The sequence below is a fragment of the Engystomops pustulosus genome, chromosome 4 (genome assembly GCF_040894005.1).
Source record: "Engystomops pustulosus chromosome 4, aEngPut4.maternal, whole genome shotgun sequence".
Lineage (NCBI taxonomy): Eukaryota > Metazoa > Chordata > Amphibia > Anura > Leptodactylidae > Engystomops > Engystomops pustulosus.
The window spans coordinates 29,463,712-29,482,980 of NC_092414.1; the positions used below are offsets into that span (position 1 = coordinate 29,463,712).

At 42.9% G+C, this 19,269-nt stretch overlaps 1 protein-coding gene across 1 annotated transcript in view; it reads left to right on the forward strand.

Moving 5' to 3' along the window:
- LOC140126320 (E3 ubiquitin-protein ligase RNF213-like) overlaps positions 1 to 19,269 on the forward strand; it is a 218,326-nt gene that overhangs the window by 40,565 nt on the left and 158,492 nt on the right. The window contains exons 7-11 of the mRNA XM_072145609.1: positions 2,918 to 3,177; positions 4,801 to 4,971; positions 6,929 to 7,127; positions 9,651 to 9,703; positions 12,035 to 12,200. Coding sequence (XP_072001710.1) covers positions 2,918 to 3,177; positions 4,801 to 4,971; positions 6,929 to 7,127; positions 9,651 to 9,703; positions 12,035 to 12,200 — 849 coding nt within the window. The remainder of the gene's footprint in view (positions 1 to 2,917; positions 3,178 to 4,800; positions 4,972 to 6,928; positions 7,128 to 9,650; positions 9,704 to 12,034; positions 12,201 to 19,269) is intronic.

A 19,269-nucleotide genomic window follows, 5' to 3' on the forward strand; every position in this document is an offset into this window, starting at 1 on the left:
TTTGACGACCGAGGCGGAAAACCTGGAGCTGTAGAGAGAGCAGTAATAAGCACAAAAGACTTCATTTATAGAACTTGGGTCCGTGAGCCAGACACCCCTAGCATCAACTATGGAGGGGATGGAAGCACAGGGACGTTCAGCTCGGGATAGGTACGCCAAGAGTTTCCCATTCTTATCCCCAAACTCAAATATATTTGTCTCCGTTTTAAGGAGGCGTTTGCTAGTGCACTCTTTAGCCTAGACCAAATACTGCCTTTGTACCTGCACCCATACCATTTTCTTATCTTGGCTTGCATTATCAAAGTATTTCTTTTCAGCAGGTAGCGCAGACTTTCTCCCGAGCAGATCATTCTCCTGAGCATTTAGGGTCCTCCTATGCCCCACCACCCAGGAAATAAAAGCACCCCTGATGGAGGACTTATGAGTCTCACACCAGAAGAGGGTCAGGATTTGCCAAATGTGTGTCCCAGAATTCATTGTGGGTCACTTTCACCGCTGCCTGGACTGCTGGGGAGGTCAACCAACCAGGATGCAAGCGTCATACATGGGATTCACTGGAGGAGGGGGTAGGGGCTATGTGGAGAGTAAGGAGCAAAGCAGAGTTGTCGGAAGTACCTCTAGGGTAGTGTGATATGAAGTCTACCAAGGGCAGCATATTCAGGGAACTATGCGAGAGAAGCTTTTATAGACTGTAAATAGAAGTAGTATTCCCTCTCCTTGGGGTGTTTACAGCACCAGACATCCGTTAAACTAAGGGACACCAGCCATTCATTTAACTGGGCGGATGCAGGGTCTACCCCACTCATACAGCCCCCGGAGGGATCGGGGACCGTATTAAAATCGCCAATGCATACCATCAGAGCATATACCGTTACCATGGCAAATGCAGTACCCCAAAGGTTACAATGCAGTATGCAGAAATACATGGACCCTGCGCATTTGTAGCTGAATAAGAGCAAGAGTGACAAAGTGACAGCACACAGATTTTTTAATATACTATGATAAAGGTTTATTCAATGTTGCCTTTTATTAACTTATTAAATTAAAGTCTCGCGTGATAAAAAAATGTGATATGCAAAGCTGTTCCACATATATCCTCATTTCAAGAACAGCAGAACAGAACTGCAAAATTGACCTGCACAACCTTATAAACCAGCGTCAGCATGGGTTTATGAGAGATCGGTCCTGTCAGACTAATCTGATTGGTTTCTACGAGGAGGTAAGTTCAAGACTGGATCTGGGGGACGCTGTGGATGTTGTATATCTGGACTTTTCAAAGGCATTTGACACCGTGCCACATAAAAGGTTGGTATATAAAATGAGACTGCTGGGAATAGGAGAAAATCTGTGTATTTGGGTAAGTAATTGGCTTAGTGATAGAAAACAGAGGGTCGTCATTAATGGCACATTCTCAGATTGGGTTGAGGTTACTAGTGGAGTGCCACAGGGGTCAGTATTGGGGCCACTTCTTTTTAATATTTTTATTAATGACCTTGTAGTGGGTTTACACAGTCACGTTTCAATATTTGCAGATGATACTAAGCTGTGTAAAGTAATAAATACTGAGGTCGATAGTTTAGCATTACAGAGGGATTTGTGGAAGCTTGAGGAGTGGGCAGAGAAATGGTTGAGATGTAATGTAGATAAATGTAAAGTTATGCACTTGGGCCATGGGAACAAAAAGTATAATTATGTTCTAAACGGTCAATTACTTGGTAAAACTGGAGCTGAAAAGGACTTGAGGGTATTGGTGGATGGTAAACTTAATTTTAGTGACCAGAGCCAGGCGGCTGCTGCTAAAGCAAATAAAATTATGGGATGTATCAAGAGAGGAATAGATTCTCATGATAAAGACATAGTTTTGCCCTTATACAAATCCCTGGTCAGACCACACATGGAATATTGTGTACAGTTTGGGGCACCAGTGTATAAAAAGGATATAGTAGAGATGGAACGGGTGCAGAGGGGAGCAACCAGGATTATTAGGGGAATGGGGGGATTAGAATACACTGACAGATTACAAAATTTGGGATTATTCAGTTTAGAAAAAAGACGACTGAGGGGAGACCTCATTACAATGTACAAATACCTGAACGGACTGTACAAGGATCTCTCCAAAGATCTTTTTATACCTCGGCCTGTGACCAGGACAAGGGGGCATCCTCTACGCCTAGAGGAGAGGCGATTCTACCATCACCATAGACAAAGGTCCTTTACTGTACGAGCAGTGAGACTATGGAACTCTCTGCCGCAGGAGGTTGTTATGGCCGACTCTATGTACATGTTCAAGAGAGGCCTGGATGACTTTCTGGAGAGAAAAAATATAACGGGTTATGGGGACAAAACATTTATTTAATTCTTAAAGGTTGGACTTGATGGACTTGCGTCTTTTTCCAGCCTTATATACTATGATACTATGATACAGGTACCAATGACACTTAGTCATTAAAGGAAGGTTCAGATTTTGTAGAATTTTTTTTTCCTGATGAAGCCGGATTCACATCACATTTGGTGCACTACGTTGTAACGACCATGACATCACCGGTGTACTCTCTCCTGCTGAGCTGCGTATCCATTCAGCAGATGGAACTCTGGAATGCAATATGTTGCATCCGCTCCTCATAGGCTTCTCTTGCCTCTAATCAGCATATACGTCTTTCCATCCTGCTTTCTTCACCGGATGCAACATACACTGGTCAGACAGAGGCAACAACTATGCCTCCAACTGCCTGTATATCAAAATGCGTATACGTTGGGAGCTTTCCTGGCATATACGCTGAGCATATACAAAAGACGAAATGTGAACCCAGATTCAATGTGAATGTGCCGGTGTGTTTCCTTTTTACGTTTTACAGTGTATTTGCATGCATAAATATGTTTATGAAAATGTTTTAATGTTCTGATATCTGGCTCGTAGGTGAATAACATGATGCTGGATTTGCTTGATAAAATCTGGGACCCCTTCATTGAGAAAAATACCCAGCAGGAAAGTGATGTAAAGCTGAACAGAATAGTAGCAGGGCTGATTTGCCTCTGGATTGTTACTTTTTTTTCCATTCCTGTTGGTGACGAGCATTTAAAAAACCTCTGCCGTGTTCTGTGCTTGGATGAGATGCCAAGAGAAAAGATGATTAGGGAACTTCATCAGGCAAAGACTCTGTTCAGTAATATTCCAGGGTAAGTTTTATTTTTCTTATTTTTACGGATTTGAAAAGGCAGCTTCTTATGGATCAGTGCCGACTTTCAGGAAGCCTAGTAACATGATGTTGGATAATAGCCAAACCAGGAATTCTCCTTCAATGTGAGCAGACACCCAACTGTAGATGGTACTGTTTTGAAATCATTCTTGCTAGTCAGTACATGTAGGGAAAAGAGATTTACTGGTTTCCATATTATTTCAAGCCATTTCAGTAGGCTTCTTGAAAAATGGGCATTAATGTATGAGGAGCTTCCTTATTTAACTCATTGCCACTCCTAGACAGATCACGCTCCATGGATCCTTTGCCAGTTCAGCTCTTCACCCTAATTTACTGCTGACATCCCTGTGTAACATTCGCAGTTGGAGCTCGCTCCAATCGTGGGTGTTAACCCTTTTAAATGCTGCAGTCAAAGGGACCACAACATTTAAATGCCTGACAGGCAGTGTTTCATCTATGCATCAGCATAGGCTGACAGTGATAAAACCCTGAAATACATCACTATTGCAGGGTATTATAATTTTTTAAGCATTCAATTGCTTGTTCATGTCCCATACTGGGACAAGTAAAAAAGTTAAATAAAAAGAGAAGAAAATGTTTTTAAAACTAATAAATTAATAAAAAATACTCCCAATGCCCTATTACATATAAAATCTGCATGTAACATACACATCCCACATATAGTGTCTGGCCATGTCTGTAATGACTTGTAGAAAGTTGTATAATTATATAAACCCCTAGTGGGCAGGAGCATAAGGCCAGTCTACAGACTCAGTCAGCTCCAGCAAGCAGAAGAGAGTGCAGAGAGCTTCTGCAGCACTGCACCAGCCAGTGTCATAATACCGGGATGCAGAAGTGCCTCAGGCCACTGCCTAGCACCCAGGGGAAAGTCAGGGGACTTCAGCCCCAGGGCAGAGAACCACCATCTCGTCTCAGCTCCATTTTCACCAGCCCAGCCGGAAGCTACTACCAGGCTGTGAGTAAACCTTCCTGCGGACCAGCTATCTCCATAAACCTTCCAGCTTGTTGAAGCTGCTGCTACCCTTCTGGCCCTTGCCTGCTGTTTGAAGTTGAATAAAGAACTGCAAGTTAATTTGAACAACGTTGCCTCCATATAATCCCTGGATAAGGCTGCTTACCATCACTGAGGTGCCATCCATCAACCAGGAATTCATACTACATACACCAGTACATCAGCCTCTCCCTCAATATTTCTTGCACACATCACCTGCTGGAGACCTGCCAGGCTGTAGGTCAGCCCTCCGTTCCCAATACCAAGGTTACAATAGCCAGCCACTCCGGTATTGTGGGCCCCGGCTGCCCCCAGGCCATCTAATAAAAAATAAAATTTCACCCCACAAAGTGTTCAAAACCGCATGTAGGAAGCTTGTAAACGCTAAGTTTTTTACAGAAATGTTAACAAAATGAGGGAATTTATTTAAAATTAAGTAATTTTCTAATTTTGTCATTAATTTGTAAATGTAAAGTAAAGAGTCACGGACACTAAAAACAAGCGGGTTTATGTTTTGATGATCTCCTCTTGAACATTATGTGGCAGCTTTATATTCTGATTGTTGCTCTCTCCATTACTTTTCTTATACAGAATACATGGATTATTAATACGGCTGTGCCATCGATGTATTAATGCAAAAGTAAAGCACTGGGTTTGTGTTCTTCCAGTCCTACATACATTTTCTTCATCTAACACCGATAGATCTATGGCAAATCAAGAAGATATTTGGGCAGGTCTTGAAGGTCTAGCCTATTATAAAAGGTAACAGATATATATATATATATATATATATATATATATATATATATATAATATTATTTTTTTTTTTTTTTTGCCTAAAAGGGTTGGATCCTTTCATTAAAATGATTCCATTAAAAAGTCTCAGCATGACATGTCTCCTTCTGCTGTCCTCTGCATAAATAGACAGCTGACCTTACAGGGACACTTCTATATGTCCAACTGATGTCACTTCCTCTCATTTTTCTCACAGCCGTCCACCACAGCCTTTTCATCTACGTCCTATACGCCGCCTACTAGCTAGAAGTCATAATGTGCAGTAAAGGCACATGGGCAACATCAGTAAATGAGTGTCTAAGCCCTTTAATTTGATATGTATTATACCAAGTACACTGAAGGAGATGAAAAGAGTTGGTGAAAAAACAATTGCAGAGTTAAAGGCCACAGTATTACTGCACTCCAGATAAATCATCCATTAGTTAAGACTGCAGAGTTGTACTTTAGACCAGCATTTAGTTGGTATAGTTAAAGGGGGTTTTCCCAAAAAGAAAAGTTAGGCCCTATCCACAGGATCCACCATAGATCACGAAAACAAGGGGTCTGAAGGGGTCTCATATACTTCTGTCTGACCCCTCGTTGCTCCTTTTAATGGCCGCGTATGACCGTTCTGCTCCATTAATCTCTATGTAGCTGACGGAGATATATTTAACGTGCCCAGACGCCAGACGCCTTGCACACCAGTTTTCTGTAGTACAAGCCACAAAAAAGTCTTTGGACTCTGGATAGTTTCCATTCTGAAACGTGAAAGCTGAGCCAGATTAACTAAGAGGACCAGGACCTTTTAGTACATGACCATTATGGGCGCCGTGATCTGACCGCAAAATTGGCCACCCGTTGGTCATAATTAGTAAAGAGTAAAATATGTCTGGGTACCGAATCTCCACCAGAGAATGTTAACTGTTTAAATGCCGCTGTCAAAGAGTTTCTGGTGTGCTCAACACTAGTCATTATCACCCAAAAATTTTACTCCTGTGCCACTATAGCAGCAGGCAGTTATATACTGTGTGTATATATAGGACTGGTTTAGAAGACACATTTAATCCTCCTATATACGTCCCCCATAGACGGCAATGGGCACACGTCACCCTACAGGAACATGTGCAGCACTGTACCGCTCTGTACCCCGTGAAAAGATAGGACATGTCCTATCTATTCTCGGCATACAGTGCATTGCGCCATATTCCTCTTTGGAGAGGGCGGGGATGAGCGCCGCCGGTACGGCAGTGTGAATGTAGCCTAATAAAGCAATTGTGTAAAAACATTTGTTAGATGACTACATGTAAACAACTACTTTGATAGTGTGTTGATTTCCTTATCATTATTGGTATTTGGAACCACTTTCAGCAAATATTTGATATTGTTTGTGTAAGGAAAAGTTATACAATTTTCCAATACACTTTCTGTATCAATTCCTCATGGCTTTCTAGATCTCTGCTTGCTTTTCTGTTTACTTCCAGTGAATAGAAATTTTATCATGGTCACACAGGTGCACAGCTCGTTATAACACACAGCTCTGATTGCTATCTGATACTAATGAGCCACACATCTGTGTGACATCACATGACCAGGGACATATTTCTATCCACCGGAAGTAAACATAGAAGGTAGAAAACAGTGAGTAATTGATACAGAAAGAATATTGAAAAACTGTATAAATTTTTTTTTACACAAACCATATAAATTATTTGCTGAAAGTGGACAACCCCTTTAAGCTACGGAAGAAATGTACAATATATAGTATTAAGTTGTGGGCATTCGGATAAATGTCCATCCATGTGATCTGGCAAGGGACAGCTTCAGTATGCTGTATCACACAGACTATTGACTACCAATAATTAGGGTTACTATGTATGGTAGCAATATGGTCTGATATAATAACAGTTTGCAGTCAGTCTAATGTGACACTCTTTTCTTTATAAAGTAACATGGATGATCTTGGAAAGATGATTAAAAAGAAGAAACATTTACATCAGTCACACCCAATGGTGATCCAGTCATGGCTGTGTTTTATATCGCTTGACAAAATTGTGAAATTTTTGGATGAATTTCCAGTTACACTTGTGACCGTTCTCAGAGCCTGTTACTTTAAAATTTCTGATGTCAAATTTAATGAAATAGAGGTGAGTAGACCATTTAATATCACTCTTGTTAGCTCTGTTAGTGTTTTTTAACCCTTTCACAGCAGGGTTAAAAGTTTGACCAGAATATCTTTGACATGTACATATTAAACCTAAATAATTAAATAAATAAAAAAGTCTCCTAACCCAAATATTTTCTCACAGTAGAGGGCATACTTGCACTTCTAAACACTGTCTGAACAGTAGATGGATCTTGTAAAAAGCAATGACGAAGACACATTTGAAAATACATAATTTTACATTTGTACTTGTTTCATATTCACAAATAAACTTGTCACAGAACAGAGGGAGGGTACTTGGGAGTACCTGGACGGAGCAAGAGTCTCTTTGGGAAGTGTCTGTGGACCCTCTGGACTGCGGGAGATGAAGATGGTATTAGCCGACACCCGGGACCGGAGTCTAAGTGGCACCCGGTCTTCACCAGAGCCCGCCGCAAAGCGGGATAGTCTTGTTGCAGAGGGGTGCCACCAGGTCGTTCCATGGGTGCAACTAGGCCCGCAGTGGCATCCAAGGTAACAGGGAATGCAGGAGCAGATGCAGGCCACAGTCCGAGCCTGGGGTGACAGCAGGAGTACGGCTTGGAAGCAAGAGCTGGCACACGACACAGGCAGACAGGAATGGGCAGGCCCACGGAGGAATACTGGTGACTTGGAAGTGTCTGGGAACGCTGGGAACACAGGAGCCACCAGGAGTGTATGGGAATGCTGGAGACACAGGTGGGAGTCTGGGAACGCTGGAGACACAAGAGAGCATCTAGAAACGCTGGGAACGACAGGAGCGTCTGGAAATACTGGAGGCACAGGAGAGCGTCTGGGAACACTGGAAGGGCTTTCTCTTCAACAGGAACCGCTGTGGTAAGCGAGTTCTGGTAAGGCTGAGCCGTATTAACCAGCGCCAATCAGGAGGACGCAGACCCTATAAGTGGCCCTTTAAGTCTTGGAGAGCCCAGACGCGCCCTAGGAACGTGTCGCACGCGCCCTGGTCGGATGGGAAGCAGGTTCGTGGAGAGGTAAGTCTGTGCCGAGGGGGGTGGCGTGCCACACTGGGGATGCCCGGGTGTGCCCGTGAGGGACAAAACTTTAGATCACCGTTGTTATTCCCCTTCTTTGTCAAAACATACTTTACTTTACAAACTTTATGTGCTTAGGTGCTCAGTGTTTTTTACACTTCTCAGTCAATGTTTCATATCCTAATTTTCCCTTAAAATATTGCCACCATAGTTCTGTCACACTTGCTTTGTTCCGTGGGTGATTTTGGCCACAGGAATTAACCCCTTTTCCTTTTTGGTTCTTCTTATTTGGATATAGAAAGAATATGCAGTCCTGTGGAAGCTCTGCTTTCCAACCATTCCCCAGGCCTGTTCTAAGTTTGCTAAGGGTATAGAGTAGACATCCAAAATCAGTCTAGGTCAGATGGAACAGTACTTCTAACCAGTACTGTCGCTACATGGAATTTTCTATCTTTGCTCCTTGGCTTCACTGATTAAAGGGGTATTCCCACGAAGACAAGTTTCTTATATGTACTCAGAATAACAAAATAACACATTCTCTAATTCACTGCTATTAACAAAAATGCAGCATTTCACAGATAAAAGTCCAACCTGTCTCTATCAGTCCTGATGTACACAATTTCAGTTTCTCCTTGACACAACCCAGTAACTTCTCACTTAGGGTCAGCAGCCATGTTGGATTTTTTTGTGAAACTGTGCTGTTGAGTTTACTGTCTGCACAGAGCTCACACTGAGACAGACACTTGCTTCCAGGAGATCATGGGAAGAGAAGCTGCAAACAACTAGCTACAAGAAGATAAGTGATCCGGGGGAAAAGGGGGAGGAGGCATATATCTGTGAGATGTAGCAGAACTTACAGTGTAACAGTGTAATAGTCTGTCAGTCTGTGTCTTTCAGCCTCTGTGTAAACATCTCATGCATATCTGATCTGTCTCATCTCTCTTTCTATGCGTTGGTACAATGTCAGAAGCCAGATTAAAGTGCATATAAACCCTGTACCCTGATAATGTAACCACATTGTCACCCCATAGAACTAAATGGATTATAATGTGTCTGCTTAGAGAGGCCCCACCCACATTGCATTGAGCAGCATAGAGAGTAATAGGAGCTAAAACAGCAATAAAACTGAGTAAAATTGTAAAGCAAGGGGTAGAATGATCTTTATTGTGTTAACATCACTAGGGGATTGAGATGTGAGAATTTTCTTTCGTGGGAAAACGCCTTTAAGTGACATTCTATTTGTATCTGCCGGTACAGTGAGATTTTGATTACCCATGTGATCCTTTTGGGTGATATCTGTGCTTCCTCCCAAATGAAGTCATCTGTATCCAGAAGAGCAGTTTACTTTATCACAATGTTGTTTACTTCATCTAATGTAAATACCACCATTTTACAGCTGAAATACAAAATTCACTTTTCCTTAAACTAATACCCAAAAAATATTTTAGATGCTACTATCAGGTCAATTCTTATTTATGTGACTTTTTTTTTTTCAGAATATGGAAGTTCTTTTAAGAAAAATACTGGATGATATACAAAAGCAAGGAAAGTAAGTGGAGTGAATTTTACTGTAACTGAAAATTAGTGTTAGGTGAACATTTGGCCTGGAGCGGAGTTACACCTAGTTGTCCTCCTTCAAAACACCTTATTGATCATAGAATAAATATGAGTTTTTTTAATACTTGCCACATTGGCAGATGGCTTGCAGAACAAACTCTATTCCTTCTTTGATGGGCTCAGAAACAAATAAGAATCGAGTGTTGGGCTGAGGTGCCTAGGGCACACCAGTGAATCTCTAGGCAATTGAGAGGAAAGTAGGGAAACAAAGAAATGCCTCCCTCCCCACACATCAGTTTCTCATCTAATACTACTATATCACATTGTATATTGCCCATTGATGTAAAGATATTGTGGCCCTTCCAAAAGTTCAGTTTTTCTTGGATGATCTGACATTTCACCTCTTACCAACACATGCTGTAATAGTACAGTGCACATCAGGAGGATAGAGAGCAGAGCCCTCTCCATACCAGGTGGGTGTTTGCTGCATATTGCTGTGCTGGCACTGATGGTGGGTGTTAACCATGTGAACCATGTAACCAAGCAAAAGTGCCAGAGACATTTTAACCCACGTGCATGTTAACCCGCCATGTTAGATTTGAGGGGGTTGGCGGGCTGTATACTTAAAGGGGCTGGATGTCTGTATGCTTAAGGGGGCTGTCTGTCTGTATACTAAGGGGCTGTCTGTCTGTATACTAAGGGGCTGTCTGTCTGTATACTACTGGGGGCAGGCAGGCTATATACTACTGGGGGCTGGCTGGCTATACAAAAAAACCTAAATGTTCAAATTGCCCCCCTTTCCCTAGAACTGATATCAAAATAAACAAAAGAAGATCATAAACATGTTAGGCACCACCGCATCCCAAAATGTCAAAACTATCAAAATATAAAATTATTTATTCCAGTTGTTGAATCCCGTAACGGAAAATAGCGCCCAAATGTCCGAATCGGCACTTTTTTGCCATTTCGTAACTCATAAAAAATTTTATAAAAAGTGATCAAAAGGTTGTATGGTCCCAGAATAGTAGCAATGAAAACATCATCTCATCCTGCAAAAAATAGGACCATACACTTATTTCTACACTGTAGTGTGAAAAAGTTATTAGCACCAGACGATGGCAAATTTAACAATTTTTTTATACTAAAGGTTTTAATTTTTTTAAAATCTATGAAAACATATAAACTATAAAAATTTGGTAACCCCATGATCTTACCAACCCCAGGAATAAAGTGGAGGTGTTAATTTTAACCTAAGTTAAAGGCATAAATGTTGTTTTTCCAATTTCACCACATTGGGAAATTTTTTCCTGCCTCCCAGTACATGGCGTGAAATATTAGATGCAATCACTAGAAAGTGCAATTTGTTATACTGAAAACAAGCCCACACACAGCTCTGTACATGGAAAAATAAAGAATTTAGAGATTTTTGAAGGTGGGGAGCAATAAATGGAAACAAAAACAGCCAAGTCATTAAGGGGTTAATACATAAATGTATAGCATAACAAGACTCTGTAAAGAAATGGTCACATTACTAAATGTTTTACATTGAGTCAGTACTAAAATTAATCCTACTAAATGAATACAGTACCAAAACCAAGCAGCATACTATATAGATACAGAAGTTTAACCAAGATTACTACATACATCCAGGGCCCGGACTGAAGAAGAGTGAGAAAGACAGCCTTATACTGCACTAGATTTATACTGGTGTCTATTGCTAGATGATAAATCTGTTTCCATGTAGTTTCACCTTATTGGAGAAGAGCTCATGGGTAATACCAGCACTTAGTGTAAATCTGATAACCTACCAATGATGTCATTTATATTTTCTTCTTTTACCTGGTAACCATGTTAGCTTCTTCCAACCATAATTTGTCTCTGAAGATTTAGTAACACAAACAATTTAAATTCCATTTGTGTTTTGTTTTTACTAGTTCTGTTATTTCAGATGGGAAAAAATACTTCGCAGTTCCCATCAAATTTTCCTCCTCAAATAACAGAAATTTAACCAAAATGGTGCATACAGACACTTAACGAAAATCAATAAAGTCCATTGAAATCACTTACGGTACTTAGATTTGTTAACTTTTGCTATTAGTCTTCCTTTTCTTTCCTTTTGGTGATGGAAATCTAAATTCAGGGGTGAACTGGGCCTAAACACTAACTTTAATTATATACAATGTTTTGAGAACTTTACATACTCATAAAGCTCTTTATGTTTTATTTACTGTGGGTTATGAAAATAGAAAAAAATGGTTTAAAGATTAGTGATGTGCTCAGTATTTATAGTTATTTATAGTATTTTTTTTACTACTTATTGCAGGTTTCTCCAGCTTGAGTCAATTCACAAGTGTTGCAAAGCCAGCCTTGACCTGCACCAACGCCTCCTTTCTAAGACCGTTCTGAAGTCTAACATTTCTGCATCTTCTCCAGTGGCTGCCTTGTCTGCAGACATAATTTTAACCTTATTACGTTACGCAGGTTTGTCGGTAAGTATGCGTATATTGAAATGTTTCATGTAAGATTACGATTGCAGTATGTTTGGGATCCAAAATATCTAAATTAGGGAATGTTTGAGATCTCTTTAGAATGATATGTAAAATACAGGATAAGCGAAATCATTCAAGCAATTACAGTATCTTTTTAAAATCCGTAAAAAAGTACAAAAGGGAATCACTATTGTATATCTGGATTTAATTCAATAAGAGGTTGTACAAAAACTAGACTCTTATTATATATAAATATGGAACTCGTACCACACAAAAGTGGGCAGTAAGTAAAATTTTCGCGAGTACTAGGGCAGAAAAAGGTTCCGAATGGAAAAGCTCTTTCAAAATTTCAGGACATACATAAAAGGCTGAACATAATTTCAGGATACTTCAAAATTGCCAATACCCAGCCGCGGTGGACTTGCATGGCCATGGACTTTGTCATGGACCTTCCTTCTTCCTCTGTGAATACCGTCATCTGGGTGGTAACTGACCGGTTCTCCAAGATGTCCCATTTTGTCCTGCTGTCAGGTCTGTAGTCTGCTCCCCGCCTTGCCAGCCTGTTCTTCACTCACATCTTCCGGCTTCATTGTCTTCCCCTGCATATTGTATCAAACCGTGGGTTCCAGTTTGTTTCCCGGTTCTGGCGCGCTCTCTCTGCAGCCAACTTCAGGTGAAATTGGACTTTTCTTCAACGTATCACCCTCAGTCTAATGGACAAGTCAAGAGGGTTAACAAGATCCTAGGCTGTTATCTCCGCCATTTTGTCTCCACCCAACAGGACGACTGGTCCACTCTGCTGCCATGGGCCGAGTTCTCCTACAACTCCCTGGATTCTGAGTCTGCTGGTGCCACTCCTTTCTTTGTTGTGTATGGGAGGCATCCACATCCACCCCTACCTCTCTCTGTGTCTGCTGATGTTCCTGCTGTGGAAGAGTTGGTAGAAGACCTTAAATCCATCTCAGAACAGACTAGTCAGTCTCTGCTTCAGGCATCTGCCCGTACCAAAACTCAGGCTGACAAACGCAGGACTCCTCCCAGCTTCTCTTCAGGAAACAAAGTGTCGCTGTCTGCCTGGTATGTTCGTTTGAAGATCCCCAGTTACAAACTGGGTCCACGTTTCTGGGACCGTTTGAGGTGTTACAGCGCATTAATCCAGTGGCGTAAAAGCTCCGCCTTCCTCCCACCATGCGCATCCTGAATTTCTTGCTGAATCGATTCTCCCGACAAGTACCTCCCCCTGCTCCTGAAGATGATGCTTCTGATGTCTTTGAGGTGAAAGAGGTCCTTGATATGAAGATGATCAGAAGGAAGCGATGTCGACTGGAAGGGGTTCGGCCCTGTGGAAAGGTTTTGGGAACCCGAGGACAGCATCCTGGATCGTGCTCTTCTACACAGGTCCAAGAAGAGAGGGAGGCTGAAAGGGGAGGTACTGTCATGGCCACGGGTACCCATGCAATCCATATCCCGGAACGCAGGCCCACCCGTGTGCCTTACTGTGCCCCTGGAGCCTGCCTGTTAACGTACCTCTCCCAGTTTCAGAGGCGGCCTCATCGCTCCCCACGGTCCGGCACGCACGTTGCTGTCTCCTAATGCGCGCGTACGCTGGCTCTATAAGATTTAAAGAGCCAGTGCACCAATAATTGCCACTGGCTTGCCGTCTGCCAAGATAAATTCCTGCCCCTTCCTTTGTTTCCTTCCGGATTTTTGTGCCTCATAGCCTTAGAGAAAGCTTTCCTGATGCCCTGTGCGATTGCCCTGATTTCTCATTGACCTTGATTTCATTCCTGACCTCGCTCCTTCTGCTCTGATTTCATGATTTCACGCTACCTGTCCTGACCTACTACTTAGTCCCAGATTCCGATCCTGTGTCACTCGACCTCCTGTTTGTTCACAACCATGAGTTTGCCTGACGATTCTCTACTACGCCTTGGCTGCCACTGCTGACAAAGTCGCGCCTGTGGAACAACCTGGTAGTACCACACCACAGCGGGCTCTGGTGAAAACTGGGTACCACTTAGATTCCGGTCCCAGGTGTCATCATCCACAGGGGTCCAGAGGATCCACTACCTCCGATCCTGACAGTAAGATCCGGCCATGGATCCCACTGAGTTTCCGCTACCTGTTCTGGCTGATCTTACCACCATCGTGGCTCAGCAGAACCAGAAAGTTGCTGTGCAAGGTCTCCGCTATGCTACAGCAGCTATTTTCTTCCTGACATCAGCAGCAGCATGCGGTTCCTTATCTTCTGCAGAACCCAGTCTGCGTCTAACCCAGTCTCCGTCATCTGTTGAGACTGCCCTGCTGAACTTACGCAAGGGAACTCTTCTGTCGGTGACTATGCGGTTCCATTCCGTACCTTAGCCTCCGAGCTGGACTGGAATGAAGCAGCCTTACTTGCTACCTTTTAAAAAAGGTCTTTCCGGACCGATCAAAGACACCTTGTCTGCACGGGACCTGCCGTCTTCCCTGAGTGAGCTTATCTCCTTGGCTACTCAGATAGACATCCGGTTCTCAGTGCACCTCGAAGAGCAATGTCTTGATTAAGCGCCAGTCAAGACCCGGCAGCTTCCTCGCCTGGCCCAAGTTTTTCAAAATCCACCTCTATCTTCCTCCAAGGGACTATTACAGGTGGATAAAGCATGGCTGACTCCCCAAGAGCGGACAAGACGACGTCTGGAGAATCTCTGCCTCTATTGTGCCAATCCAGAACACTTTCTGCTTACTTGTCCATCCTCTGTACACTCACTTAGGGTTCTTGGGAGAAGCATCCCTAGGTGAGAACAAAGCATCTTCACGCCTGCATATTCCTGTTCTGCTCAGATTTGGAACCAGTGGTCTGATTCAAGTCTCGGCCTTCCTGGACTCTGCAGGGAATTTCATGGATGCTGCTTTGGTCTCCCGGCATAGTTTCCCTGTGGTACGTTTAGAGAAGCCGCTGTTTACCACAGGGGCAGATACTCTGTGACCCAGTCCGGTACCGCACCGAACCACTATGTCTGCAAGTTGGTGCCTTGCATAAGGAGACACTGTACTTCTATGTACTTCCCCGTTCCACATCCTCTGTCCTATTCGGACTTCCGTGGTTACAGCAACATGCACTCAACCACGCCTCCCTCTTTGGATTGACAGCTCAGTGTTTCTTTAGTTCTCATTCTGAGCAGATAGGAAGTCCTCTCATCATCCACTTCCTGTCCTTGATAGAATCCTGTCCCTCTCACTGCATGGAGTATATAGCAGTGAGGCATGTTTGGGAAAAAATCTTGTAAAAAATATTCAGAAAGGTTTTACTGCATAGACCACATTGTGACTGGGTTTGGATAAATTGTGAATCAAAGAAAATTGTCCATTGGGACACACAAACTCATTGGCCACTAAAATGTAACTTTTATTGATATTCATTAAAAGATGAAACTAACATCATCCAATGTTGTGTGTTTAAAATTTGCCAGAGTACAGGGGACGGCAGCTCTCACTATAGCAGGGTGGTAAGTAATTACAAAATCAGGCACATAAATCTGTGGTTAGATCTCGGAGGCTGATGGTGCGTACATATGCTACATTCGAGATACCGCAACTCGTATTCTATCTTATATTGAGGAGAGACCCGTGTCGAATTATTAGGTTCAGTTTATAGCCACTTCGGCGTCGTATTCTCCATAGATTCACAGGTCAAACTCCCCGGTGTGAGTGGTGCTGCGCTCACACAGTGCTATGTGCTCCTTTCCAAGAATCAACTAACCATAGAATCAGATTGTTAATACTCCCGCTAGCTAGCTATATTGTGTAACACCCTAAGTTAGCTGTCCGTCTGCTGCCTCTGTATTAAAATCTAACACATGCCGTGGCGTCCTCAGGGGGATCGGGGCTAATAATGTGGCACACTGGACCCGTCAGTAACCTATATAGACTTCGATAGTGACATCATCACTGGGGGCCTGATCGTGTTATCCAATGGTAGTATAGCAGGTTCGATCCTCCTATCCAATCCGCTAGATGCTCGTCTGATAGCCAGTCATTAGGGGTACGCCCCTTATTTTGGTTGATTTGTGCACGTCGTGAGGCTCTGCCTCTAATGCGCATGACAATGGACTTAGACCGCATCGTGAGTGTTGCATCCAGTGCGCAGGACAGTGGACTTAGACTACTGCGTGAGTAGAAACATTCAGGCGTATGACTGCGGGTTCAGTCTGAATTTTCAGAGACTCGAGTGCGCATGACAATCGACTTGGTTTCCATCGTACGTAGGGACATTACGGCGCATGACCATGGACTCAGTCAGAAGTGGATTGAGTATTTCATCTGGTGCGCATGCCGATAGACTTAGGCTGCTACATAAGTGGAGACATTCAGGCGCATGACTGCGGACTCAGTCTGAGTTGTCGGTCACTCGAGCGCGCATGACGATAGACTTAGTTTATATCGTGCGTAAAAACACTCCGGAGCATGACGGTGGACTCAGTCTGAATTGTGGTGAGTATTACATCTAGTGCACATGTCGATGGACTTAAACTACTACGTGAGTGGGGGATAACAGGCGCATGACTGCGGACTCAGTCAGAATTTTGGTACCCAACGTAGATGTGCATGGTGACTGCCTTCTCTTTAGGTATAGGCGTGATTTAAAGGTACATGTCAGCGGGATATTAAATCCCAAGTATGTGTTACAGTGGATTTTATCCAGTTATTGGAGGGTATGGCAGTATCGTAGATTGGATGGTCGTCTGAAAATACATTGTATAGTAAAAATTGGTCCCCACAGGGTTCTCTTGATCGAATTGTGGGTACAATGACTCCCAGTGATGGAGAGGAGGTGTGCTTAACACAATATGTAAATATAGTCCATATATAGAGTCAGGTGTGCCTATTGGATGGAAAATAAATAACCCATCAGTAGTGTATATAGCTGTCAAGCTAAAACCAACTCACTAGTAAGTTTATAAAAAAGCTGCATATGTAAAGCCCTCATTAAGGCCTTTGGGTGATAATGTCCCCAGATGGTAAATCCATTTCGCTTCAAGTTGTAATAATCTGCTATCTAAATCGCCTCTTCTCATTCCGGTCTTAAGACAATCGATACCGCAAAATTTGAGTTGTTCCAGGTTTCCCTTGTGCATCAGCTTCATGTGTTTAGTTAACGTTGTATCTTTATTGGTCCTTACAGTACTAAGTTGTTGGGACATCCTCCTCCTCAGTTCCTGTACAGTTTTCCCAACATACATTTTGGGACAGTTGCATTGCGGCACATAGATTACTCCTGTCGATTTGTAGTTGATGTAGTGTTTTATGTCATATGTGCGTCTGCCATCCGAATCAGTGAAGTTTCTCTTCCTTATCATATGTTTGCAGAAGGAACAGTCCCCACATGGGTAGGAGCCTGTAGTGGGAGGGGGTAACCAGGTAGGTTTTGTGGTTCGCAACTCAGAATAGTAGCTGTGATCTAGAAGATCTTTTAGGTTTTTTCCCCTTCGATATGTTATTGAGGGGTAGGTGGTAAGGACCGGTTGGATGTCCTCGTCCGCAGTCAAGAGGGGCCAGTACTTGTGGAGGATGTTCGAGATCTGTTTACTGTATCCATCAAAAGTGCCGATGCACCTGATGGGCATCCGTGTCTGCTGGTTATCCTCATGTCTGAGGAGGTTGTCCCTCTCTGTGTGTTTTGCTCTTTGGTAGGCCCTATGTAGGGTCTTTTTCGGATAACCTCTGTGTAGAAAACGCTGGTAGAGCTCACCACACTACTTATCAAATTCGAATTCTCCTGGCCCGAAGATATTGGCCTACTGGTATACCCCTCTTGAGGGGTTCTGGGTGCCAGCTGCGCCAATTTAGTAGGCTATTAGTTGAGGTCTCTTTCCTGAAAATGGATGCTTTTAGGAGGCCCTGTTCATCCTTATTGATGACTAAATCCAGAAAACAAATTTTGTTGCGGTGGATTTCTGAAGTGAAATGCATCCCTATTGTGTTATTGTTAAGACACTCTACAAATTGTTTGAAGACGTCCCTGGTCCCTTCCCATAGGATCAGGAAGTCGTCAATAAATCTTACCCAGTAAATGATGTGTTTTGTGAACCTTGCCAATTCATCAGAAAAAACAATAGAGGCTTCCCACCACCCTAAGAAAATATTAACGTATGTCGGTGCACATATCGTCCCCATGGCGGTACCCTTTAATTGATGGTAAAAGGTACCGCCAAAGAGGAAGTAATTGTGAGTTAAAATGCAGTAGTGACAGTAAAAAGTGATTATGTTTCCTAAATTGGACACCCTTTGTGCTCAAATAATAAGTTACAGCTTCAAGGCCCAGGTTGTGCTGGATGTTGCTGTAAAGGGCCTCTACGTCCAAACTCGCAAGGTAGGTTTCCTCAGATACTGTCACTCCTTGTAGTTTGGTGATGACATCCTTTGTGTCTTTTAGATATGATGGTAAAGAAGAGACGAAGGGGCGTAGCAGCTTGTCAATATATTCACTAATCCTCTGTGTGAGACTGTCAGGACCAGAGACAATTGGTCGTCCCAGGAATCGGCCTCGACTTCTTATGCACCTTTGGAAGTGCATAGAAAGTCGGTACCTGAGGTTTTTTGGTGTATAAATATTTGAATTCGTCCTTTGACATCAGGTTCCCCTCTAGAGCTCCCTCTAATACATCAGAAAGTTCCTGGACAAATTTATCAGTAGGGTCTCTCTCCAATGGTTTATATGTGTCGGAGTCAGCCAAAAGGCGTTTGACCATGTTCACATAGTCCTGCCTATCCATTAGCACTGTGTTCCCCCCTTTATCAGAGGGTTTGAACACTACATCCTCCAAAGCCATCAGATCTATCCACTTATTGAGGCCTTTGTTAATATGGTAACTAGGGACTTGGAAAAAATCAAACCCAATTCAAACTTGATAGCCTGTAACCTATCAATGATGTGATGACGAACGCATGGCCCCTCAAGAGGGGTATACCAGTAGGCCAATATCTTCGGGCCAGGAGAAACTGCTCAACAGAAATCGAATTTGATAAGTAGTGTGGTGAGTTTTACCGGCGTTTTCTACACAGAGGTTATCCGAAAAAGACCCTACAT